The 11,085-nt window shown below is 53.2% G+C and overlaps 1 protein-coding gene across 3 annotated transcripts in view; it reads left to right on the top strand.

The window, feature by feature from the left end:
* Nucleotides 1-1,305: 1,305 nt before the first annotated feature.
* The window catches only part of WDR45B (WD repeat domain 45B), a 29,304-nt gene continuing 19,524 nt past the window's right edge, over nucleotides 1,306-11,085 (top strand). Inside the window, exons 1-4 of one of the 3 annotated variants that reach the window (XM_069483054.1) lie at nucleotides 1,325-1,472; nucleotides 6,630-6,704; nucleotides 6,776-6,808; nucleotides 7,042-7,080. In XM_069483054.1, coding sequence (XP_069339155.1) covers nucleotides 1,406-1,472; nucleotides 6,630-6,704; nucleotides 6,776-6,808; nucleotides 7,042-7,080 — 214 coding nt within the window. In that variant the 5' untranslated portion in view covers nucleotides 1,325-1,405. Of the gene's footprint in view, nucleotides 1,473-6,629; nucleotides 6,705-6,775; nucleotides 6,809-7,041; nucleotides 7,081-11,085 lie in introns of all 3 variants that reach the window. The other 2 variants (XM_069483055.1, XM_069483056.1) reach the window with 2 other exon arrangements.

Genomic DNA, 11,085 nt, shown 5'->3' with positions numbered 1-11,085 from the left:
TGCTCCGATCTGTCTCCGTCGTCACGTGGTGTTCTTCCTGTGTGTCAACTCTCCCTTTGCCTCCTCTTATAAGGATACATGTGTGGCACTCAGGGCAGTCTGATAATCCAGGACAATCTCCACATCTCAAATCCTTCACTTAACCACATCTGCAGATACTCTTTTCCCAAAATAAACTAATACTATATTTAAAGGTTCCAGAGGCCAGGCACAGTGGCTCACGCCTGTAACCCCAGCGCTTTGGGAGGCTGAGATGGGAGGATCACTTGAAGCCAGGAGTTTAGGGCCAACCCAGACAGTCCGGGTTCCTCTCCCCAGCTCAGGGTCCTTGTTGGGGGTTGTTATTCAGTTGACCACACCGGCCCTTCCCCTGTTAGATTATTCTCCGCCCCCAGGAGTCAGCACCATCTCCAATTCTGTGTAAACCACACCCTGGGCTTTCGTTACACGTACGAATCCGCACCATAGATTGTGGAGTTTCACCTTCACAGCTCGCTCCCCTGTGTATCCTATCCCCTTCCCTTCTTGTCTAAGGACGCTGGTCACTGGGTTTAGGGCCCACCCTAATCCAGGCTGATCTCATCTCGAGATCCTTAATTACATCTGCAAAGACTCTAAACAAGGTCATATCCACAGGGTCTGAGTGGACGTATCCACAGTGGGCAGCTCAGCTCCGAACTTCTGGGCTCTGACACAACCGACGTGGGGAGCGGATGTCCTAACACCCCAGGCACGGGAAGACGCTGAGTGAAATACGAACTGAGTGCCCCAAGGGTGGCAGAGAAGTCCAGGGAAAGCCCCACACCAGCCTCTACTTCCCTCGTGACTCGGCAGTCACGACCGGCACCCACGGCGCCCGAGGCCCCAGGCAGCGGGGTGCCGACCTGCGGACTGCACTTAGCGGTCCTGGGTCTCGTCCCGCCCGTCATTCGACCCTGGGTCTGTCCCACGATCGCGCGCGAGGCCGCCCGCCCAGCTCCGCCTCCTCGCGGTCACCCTCGGGAGAAGCCGCAGCTGCCCCTCGCACGGGACTCGAGTCACTCCACGCACGCGGCCGGCGGCGGCCCGGGCCCTGGGGACGCGGGTGCAGTGCCGGCCGTTGCTCTCACGGTGCAGCCGGTCCGCGGGGAGGAAGCCCGCACCGGGCAGCCGGCGCCCGGGCCCGCGCAGGTGGCGCTCCTCACGCGGGCCACACAGTCGCGGGCGAGCTCGGCGCTCCCTCGCCGCCCTGCCTCGGTTGGATGCCCTCGGCGCTCTGCGGGCTCCCTCGCAGCGTACGCACGCACGCACGCACGCAGGCTCAGTACTTCCGGCCGCGGCGGCCTCAGCGCCGGCCCGACGGGACCAGAGCGCCCGGTCTCCCGAGCGGCATGCGGCGCTGAGGAGCGCGGACACCGGCGGCGTCATGAACCTCCTCCCGTGTAACCCGCACGGCAACGGGCTGCTGTACGCCGGCTTCAACCAGGACCACGGTGAGGCGGGCCCGGCCCTGCCGCCCTGCCGCCTCCCGCCCGGCCTCCGCACCCGGAGACCCCCATCCCGGCCTCCCCACCGGAGACCCCACACCCCGGCCTCCCCACCCGGAGACCCCACGCCCCGGCCTCCCCACCCGGAGACCCCACGCCCCGGGCCCCTCACCCGGAGACCCCACGCCCCGGGCCCCTCACCCGGAGACCCCACGCCCCGGCCTCCCCACCCGGAGACCCCACGCCCCGGCCTCCCCACCCGGAGACCCCACGCCCCGGCCTCCCCACCCGGAGACCCCACGCCCCGGGCCCCTCACCCGGAGACCCCACGCCCCGGGCCCCTCACCCGGAGACCCCACGCCCCGGCCTCCCCACCCGGAGACCCCACGCCCCGGCCTCCCCACCCGGAGACCCCACGCCCCGGGCCCCTCACACGGAGACCCCACGCCCCGGGCCCCCCACCCGGAGACCCCACGCCCCGGGCCCCCCACCCGGAGACCCCACGCCCCGGGCCCCTCACCCGGAGACCCCACGCCCCGGGCCCCTCACCCGGAGACCCCACGCCCCGGCCTCCCCACCCGGAGACCCCACGCCCCGGGCCCCTCACACGGAGACCCCACGCCCCGGCCTCCCCACCCGGAGACCCCACGCCCCGGGCCCCTCACCCGGAGACCCCACGCCCCGGGCCCCTCACCCGGAGACCCCACGCCCCGGGCCCCTCACCCGGAGACCCCACGCCCCGGCCTCCCCACCCGGAGACCCCACGCCCCGGGCCCCTCACCCGGAGACCCCACGCCCCGGGCCCCTCACCCGGAGACCCCACGCCCCGGGCCCCTCACCCGGAGACCCCACGCCCCGGGCCCCTCACCCGGAGACCCCACGCCCCGGGCCCCTCACCCGGAGACCCCACGCCCCGGCCTCCTCACCCGGAGACCCCACGCCCCGGGCCCCTCACCCGGAGACCCCACGCCCCGGCCTCCCCACCCGGAGACCCCACGCCCCGGCCTCCCCACCCGGAGACCCCACGCCCCGGCCTCCCCACCCGGAGACCCCACGCCCCGGGCCTCCCCACCCGGAGACCACTGCCCCGGAGACCGTTGCCTGCCCCGGCCTCGCCTCCCAAGGTCCCCTTGCCCTCTCACCGCCGCTCCCAGGTGTCCAGCTTGAGCCCGCTCCTCCCCAGTCTTTGGCGACCCCGCGGCTGCGGTCGCGCCCTTGGCTGTCCCGGGCGGAGGTCGGGGCACCCTTTGGCCAGTAGCCCCCACCCCTCCCCGGCGCACCCACTCTGGGTCCCCGCTGCTGCCGGCGGGTTTGGCTGGGGTTTTTCCCCGTGGCATAATTTATACTGTGCCTCAAAACTCCGTTTTTTCTAGTACTCCTTTTAGGGTCTTGAGAAAATAAGGTGTAGTTGGGTTGAAAATTGTTTAAGTTCTTTTCAGCCACAGAACTACACTTTATTGAGGATTTTTGTAGGCCATGTGACCTAGGTTGGGTATAGTTCTTAGCTTTTCTGTTGGTTTCAGGCAGAAAATGTCACCCTCTCCCCCACCACCTCCAGGTGTTTTTTGGTGTATGGAATATAAGGACTTTTAAGGTATACCTTTAAGGGAAATCTCATTTCTTTTTGCATCTTGGAATCCAGCTGTAGTCGCTGGATGATTGAAACCACCAGGAGAGAGTGATCCGTTTACACAGGGTGTGCCTACCAGGGGCCTATCTAGGGGCCTAGGACACAGGTGGGAGCGACCAGGTTCCTGCTGCATGTGAGACGGGGAGGGTCTCCCACAGCCCTTCCCTGTTGGGCGGGGAACTGGAAGGTGGGCAGATACCACCTCAGATTTTCAGTGCCCACTACTAAAATTCGTAATTGGGGAGAAAAGGAATAATGGCTGTTATTCAAGGACAGACTTGTAAGAATTTTTACCTGTTGGCTTTGGAAGTTTTGTTTTTGAACAGAATCAAAGCAAGTGCTATACGATGGTGTATTTGTGAAGGTAATTTTTTTTTTTTCTTTGTGGCGCCGGCAGGTGAAGGTAATTTTAAATAGGCAATGCAGTGATTGCCTCTCTCATTTGGCGTGTATGTAGTCTGTGCTGGGTGTGCCAGACACTTCTTGGGGTTTGAAGGATACATTGGATATAATCAAAACCTGTCCCTTGTATTGCTAGTGGTGCAGTAGGAGAACTATTAATGAGATATGTCTAAGGAAAAGGTAAAAGGTAGACAATATGCATGCCACAAGAGAAGTATAGGAAGTTTTTCATTAAATTGGAGGAGGATCGCTTGAGCTCAGGAGTTTGAGGTTGCAGTGAGCTATGATGACGCCACTGCAGTCTAGCTGGGGCGACACAGGGAGACTCTGTCTCAAAAAAGGAAAAAAAAATGGAGGAGGGCAAGTTTACTTCTGGCCTTTCAAGCCGCAAAACTAGACTCAAGCAGTAGTGGCCATAGGGAAGCTTGAGGCTGAATGGGTCTCCACGGTGACCCCAAGTGGGTTTGGTTTGGCCGCACAGTAGGGATTGTGAAGGAGCACGTTTACTGAGGTTAGTGAGGTTTGTGTTTGGGGCCAGATGTTGGACACTGGACAGTATTTGAACATTTTGGATTTGCATTAGAAGAGGAGGGCCAGTAGCTTTTTGAATAGGTTTTGACAATAATTAATTGAGAACCTTTAAGGGATTAACAGTAATGCAACGTCTCCTTAATAAATACGCATTCATACTTAAGCTTCTGGTCACAGTTAGGTTAATAGCCTACAATGTAAATGTATGCCAGATTGTTCGTTACATTTTATTTTTACATAACACTGATTTTTAATTTTTACTCTCAGTGTTTTTAACATTCTTATTGTAAATTCAGGCTTATAAATCATTTTAAAAGGATATTTGCCCATAAGGTTAAATTTGCACTATAGTCTTCAAGACTCAAAAGTGTTGAAATGTCCATTTCTATTACATGTCCACCTATTTTGTTTCCATTTCCGTGGGAAGCAGAAGTGTTTGAGTATCTATTCCTGCTGTGTATCCTGGCCTGAGCTGCTGACTTCCCTGGTCTACTTCTGCAGTTCTAAAGTTCAGGGGTGGGAGCATTTAAATGTGAGTTACATGTATTAGGAAGAATGCCCTCTCCGTGACTCTGTCCTGTAGCCAGTCAGGCTCCCTTGTCACTGCCAGCTCCCCCAGGGTGTGCGCAGTCTCTGAGTCGCCTGTGTGCTGATGGTTTCTCTGGGAAGAAAGTTTTGTTCAGCTAGCAAGGGTGATGCTTAGTCTCCCTAAAGAGAGTTTTCCAACCTTTTGGTGTCTGTGACACCATCTTTCTGTCCAAGTGTACCCTACGTGTAGAAAAGTGCACCTGTCATAAGCGTTCAGCCCGATGCATGTTCTGAACTGAGCATGCTTACTGCTAGCAAGCAAGAAACTGCATACACCTGGCCACCCCGGGCTGCTTCCAGTGCCTGCCCCCAGCCTGACTTCTGACATCAGAGATTGGTTTTGCCTACTTCTGTACTTTATTTTTGTACTTATTTTTGTTTCTGTGTTTTGTTCGCATTTCCTGATTCTGTGTGTGTGTTGTCCATCTGGAATCCTCTTGTATGAAACATCCAGGTCTTTTGCCTATTTTTCTATTGGGTTGTCTGCCTTTCTCTTGTGGATTTACAGAGGTGGTTTATGTATTTCTTACAAATCTTGTCAGAAATATGTGTGTTCTGATGAAGACAGGTGCACAGGCTTACAACTTGGGGAAGGTGCACTAGTTCAGAGAAAGGGAAAAGGTTTTACTCCTCTGTTGCTCTCATATTTTCTGTCAAGGAAAGCTCTGATTCCTCTGTTTGGATTCTATGATTCTAATAATAGAGAGTTACAACCCAGAATAATTTAAGAGATAGGAACACAGCACTTTCAAGTGAGTTTCAGGTTCCACGCTCAGATGAATTACATTTCAGAGTGTCAGAGTGGATTGCCAGATGTGGGCTCCAGTTTACAAGGGCAGCTTCATGGGTCCTTAGATCTGTTATTTTAAAGCGACTGGGACAAAAAATACAGGCATGCTTTTCACGTGTGGAAGGGTGGCTGACGGGGTAGAATAATGTGGTTCTGGAAACTGGAAAAGTAGATCGAAATCAGTAGACTGGTAGTTGAAGAGGGCATTGGCTTTCAAACCAGTTGTGCAGTCACCGTGAGGAACCGGACTTTGCAGCCTTTTACGTGAAAAGGAATTGGAGGGTTTGGTTTTTCCCTTTCCAGCCACAGCTTCAAGCGAACTAACACTGGACCTGGCATTTAAGGAGATGAATGTAGTGCTTGGGTCACGCTTGTGGTAGACGCAGTCCAAGTCACAGGAACTAACACATCACATCATCATCTTCAAACTTGAGGGCTTCGTTTAGGTCCTAGCAGTGCCTTTTATTTGGACCATTAACAACCTGGTGTGTGGCTTGGAGATGGTGACCAGGATGAGTGTTATTGTGACCGTGACTAAGGAGTTAGGACGATTTATAGGTGGCAGCAACGTCAGGGGAGACCTCAGAGCTGGCTTCTAGAGACTAGTAGCTGAGAATGAGCACACTTTCCTGCCTTCCCTGTTCTGGGAGTCCAGGACCACCCTTCCATCTCTGCTGCACCCTGCCCCTCCCCTGACCTGTTGTGTCCACACTGGGCAGGACTGCCTCCTTCGCGGCTGTCCTCCACTAGCTGTGGCCTCTCCGGGACCTGGCGTGGTACCTGACACGCCGCTCTCTCAAGACGTGTGTTCGGAACGGGAGGCGGGTGGTGAGCGTTAGCGTGAGGGAGGTGTTGAGGGAAATGCTGGGGGGTGGAGCGGCTTGTCCACGTGGCCAGTGAGCTCCTCTCACTGGAGTTGAGTGGCCAAGGGGAAGCGGGTCCACAGGTGCCGGAGGAGGACCCTGCAGCGGGGAAGTTAGTGCGAGGAGCTCCAGAGATTCATGTGCATGCTAAACAACAAACTGAAAATGTCTCACTAGGATGTGCATGTTTTGTCACTTAATAATGTTTCTGCGAGGACAGTAGTTGTGACGTAGCACATGTCGTGTCTGTGTGGTGTGAGCACCTACAGGAGTTCTTAGCAGATGCGGTTTCTCCAGACTCCTTGCGTTTGCCCACTCCAGGCCTGGATTGATCTGTCTCTTTCTCACTCCCTGTTTAGGATGCTTTGCCTGTGGGATGGAAAATGGATTCCGAGTCTACAACACGGATCCTCTAAAGGAAAAAGAGAAACAAGGTAAGAAGTAACTGACATTTCCTGTTTTCTCCCCTTTCCAACTCCCCAAAAGCCTAACTTTTATCTTTCAGATGGAGCAGGGAGAGGACGGCTGTTTTTGAGAGGTAAACAGGGTTCGTGGCCCTCCATACACTTGGCAGAATTGTCTTCTCCTTGAGCTGCTGTGGGTGCCTGGCTCGTACAGTGCCGGGGGGAGGGTGTGATCGGCAGGTGGGGCGTTGGCCCAGCTCCGATTTCTCGGGTGAATCGGCAGCGGCGTGGGCTGCCTATGTCCCTGCCGGCGCTGGTAGAGCGGGTGTATTCACGCAGGCCATTTCCGCTTTCTTGTTGAATATAGAGCTGTGGAGAACGCCGATGATCCATCCAATCACTGCAGGTAGGACTCTTAACTCTTGGCACATGACCAACACTTAGAAAATATTACTTATAGTAATAAATTACAGTTTCTTGTGTTTGCTTATTTCAGTGTCTTAGTCTGTGTTTTCATGAAATACAAATTTTCAAAAGCCGGAATCAGTGATTCATTCTGTTGGTAAATAAACTAATGGTGGTCCTTTTCCTGTCTGCCAGGAAAACAAGTTAAATTTATAGGTAGAATTTTGTCAATTTGGTTTTCTCCCCCTTCGTATTTTTCTTAAACTTTTGGCATCTCCTGGTCCTCCTTACCTGCTGGGAAATGAGCACTGCCGACAAACGCGCAAATCTCAGATAAATCATAGACAGTGAGAAACATCCTTTTTCCTCCTACAGTTGTTGTGGTTTTAGTTTTGGTTTTGGTTTATATTCAGTGCACGTGTTACATTTCTGATGCTGGAACTGTTTCTCGTCTGACAGAGCACTTCACTGCCGCAGCACGGTGGCCTCCTCGTGCGTCACTGTTTTAGCAATGAGTAGCACAGATCAGGGACTTTCAGAGAGTTTGGGTGGACAGTGGAAGTGCTTTTTCAAGTGAAATCTTATATATGACCCTAGAATGTAAAACAGTAAGTGGTGCTTTATAATTCGGGGTTTATTTTGTAAGCAGCGGTCGGCAGCCTCCATTAGTTACAGAAAGACACCATCGCCAAGTGGCTGAGAGCTCAGACGGGATCCACCTTGTGTGTCTTGGAATCCTGGCTCTGTCCAGTTGCTATGTGACCTTGGGCAGTTTCTCAATTGCTCTGGGCCTCACGTTCTTTGTGTGTGAAATGCGGGTGCTAACAGTGCCTGCCTCAGGAGATTACTGTCAGGGACGGAGGAGGATGCACGAAATGCATGGCTGAGTGCTTGGCACACGTGTCGGTGCTGTGTGCGTGTGCACTGTCATTCCCGGCGGCCGGGGCGCTGCTGGCGTGGAGTAAGTCCGTGGGGGTGGCGAGTGTTGCAGGTGGTGATTGGGGTTCCCTGTCAGTCTTTCAGGCGTCTGATTTACAGTTACTTTGTTCTGGTTGCATGGTGATTTGAGACAGTTCTGCTTTGTGCAGATAAGTAGTTGGAAAACATTTCAAAACAGCTTGACTTGCAAATCTCAGGATACTTTTTACTAAATTGACCCAGGAGCTTAAAGAGGAGTTATTGGTGTCAAAGTTAAATCATTAGCAGCATTTCAACAACTTCTTCCTAATTAATGAAATGTTTATAATAAATTCAGAATTTCTTATAAAAATAAGGTACACAAGAAGCGTCTGAAACTTGTAAGTTCCAGAAAAGTCTGCCATTGTCAGGACGTAGTGCTTCCTACGCGTATTTGCTCCCGTGCCGCTGCTCAGCTCTGCGTCTAGGGCAGGCTGCCCTTCAGCTTGGCCCATAGTTCATTCATACTCGTGCCCTTGCAGTAGGCTTGTGTTTCCCGCTTAGGTGAGCAGACAGGCCTCACCATGAAAAAGTCACGTGCCGTCCTTTTTGATGGCATATTTTTAAGAAATTCACCTATGTGGTATTTGCAGGTTAATCTGCTGTGAGGTTTTGGGCAACTTACTACTAGAAGAACAGCAGAAGATTTGCCCCTGTTCCTTTTCTTACCTGAGCAGTTTGCTTTCTGAAATGTTGCAGAGTGTGTCTGCATTGCAGCAGTCTGTCCTAGATCTGGGCTCTGGGCCTTGTCATCTCCGCTGTGACTGTGGCATTGAGGAAAGAGGCTGTGTGGCTGGGCCTCGAGCAGAGCGCTGCTTCCCGGCACACCCACTGCCCTTGGCGGGAACAGGAATCTGTAATGCGGGGATTCCTGGTCCTCCAGTCGGGAACAGTGCTCTCCCACTTGGCACCGGGACACAGGTCTTGCGTCTGCACACACCTAGTGTCTTTCTCTCCAGAGAGGGCTCAACCTTCAGAGCAGCATTGCTCTGCTCCAGGAAGGCCCCTGGGCCCCAGGGCAGCCTGTCATGGTGCTCGTGGTGGTGCTGTCACAGTAACGGACTCGATTCAGATGTTCCACACACTTCTGAGAGTACACTACCAAAAGTCCAACAGTCATAATTTGCACAAATAAAAATGCTTCCAGACTGATACATTTGGATGAAGTTTTATATCCAGTGGTTGTAGAAATAATATGAGAGTGCATAAAAAGTCAACTCTGGGCCGGGCGCGGTGGCTCACACCTGTAGTCCCAGCACTCTGGGAGGCCGAGGCAGGCGGGTCATTTGAGCTCAGGAGTTTGAGACCAGCCTGAGCAAGAACGAGACCCCTGTCTCTACTAAAAATAGAAAGAAATTATATGGACAACTAAAAATATATACAGAAAAAATTAGTCGGGCATGGTGGTGCACGCCTGTAGTCCCAGCTACTCGGGAGGCTGAGGCAGGAGGATTACTTGAGCCCAGGAGTTTGAGGTTGCTATGAGCTAGGCTGACACCACGACACTCTAGCCTGGGCAACAGAGCGAGACTCTGTCTCAAAAAAGAAAAAAAAAGTCAACTCTGTTTCACTTAAAACCATAAAGCTCCCATATTACAGAGTTGAGCAGAACTAATATAACGTGGACCCGGCCCAGGGAGCTTGCACAGTCTGCAGAGTGGGCAGAGGTGTCAGAGGCCTTCTGTCTTCAGTGCACCCTCTTCCCTTCATGTGGCCAGCACTCATGTCGTGACGTAGACAGTCACTAGGGGAGATATGGGTGACTCAAAGACTTAGAGTGACTGCCACGTGGCTGGGTCAAGCAGCCTGTGAAGACTGTACGTCCTGTGTCCACTTGGAGGTTGTCACGTGCTGCACCAAGGGCTGGAGATGCCTCGATGACAGTTGCGCAGGGCCTTCATGAGGAGCATCTGCACGAACCCCAGCCGTGCCCGGTCCAGCAGGCTGCCCCACACGGCCCACACAGCGCAGCGTCCTGTAGGCCTTGTGCTCTGCGATGGCCCAGTATGCCAGGGGAGGGTCCTGGAGAAACGGGAGGTCTGCGAGGTGGAGGCTTGTGGGTGACCACTGCAAGTAGGATGACACAGAGGTGGCTTGTAGCTTTGAGAAGGACACAGGGAAGGAGAACGCTGTGTAACCTGAAGGTAGGAGTTGAAACAGGTAGAGCGTTTTTGTAGAATAATTTGGCAAGCTGTGTTCCTTTTCCATAAATACACTGCTTGATCGAACAATTATACTTAAAGGATTTTATCTGAAGAAAAAAAAGACACTAGATGTTTATATGTTTTATTACTTGTGGCCTAGTGTGGTGGCTCACACCTGTGATCCCAGCACTTTGGGAGGCTGAGGCAGGAGGACCCCCTGAGCCCAGGAGTTGGAGGCTGCAGTGAGCTGATCAGGCCACTGCACTCAGCCTGGGTGACAGAGCGAGGCCCTGTCTCTTTAAAAAAAAAAAATGACTTGCAGCAGTTTCTAGTAGTGAAAAACTGGTGGGGGTGGACCTAATGACCATCATTAGAACATGATTAACTTGGTTAGGGGCACCCCGAAAACGGTGCGCGCATGTAGGAGAAACACCGGGATCAGCCTGTGAGTCCTGACACACGACATGGTGTGGCGGCCGCGGCCTTGGAGGAGAACGGAGGACAGTGTGGACGGTGCTGTTGCATTTGAGTAGGCACAAGTGAGTGTTGTGCACAAAGTTTATTTATTTTTAGATTTTTTTCTGGGGTTTTCTGGTGCAAACCTGCTAGTCAGATTCTGAAGATCTGTGACACTGTGCACAAAGTTAGAAGTACATACGTGATGTTGTTTTCTGGTGTGTTCTACTTCGTGCTTTTGTGTGTTGTTTTATTTTTATAGTGATGATGTATAGTTTTTACAATGAGAAACAGTTAAGGTATTTCCATTACAAAAAACTCCACAGAAATAGGAAAGGAGGCGGTTGCAGGACAGAGGCAGGGCTGAGGAGGTCGGGAGACTGGAAGTTGCATTATTGTTGCCGTGAAGTGCTACAATGGTTGAGTCTCCTCCATTTACATAAAGTAGT

This window comes from Eulemur rufifrons, chromosome 9 (genome assembly GCF_041146395.1).
Source record: "Eulemur rufifrons isolate Redbay chromosome 9, OSU_ERuf_1, whole genome shotgun sequence".
Taxonomy (NCBI): Eukaryota; Metazoa; Chordata; class Mammalia; order Primates; family Lemuridae; genus Eulemur; species Eulemur rufifrons.
The sequence above is the reverse complement of the archived record's forward strand: the minus strand, read 5'-3'. Positions and strand labels throughout refer to the sequence as shown.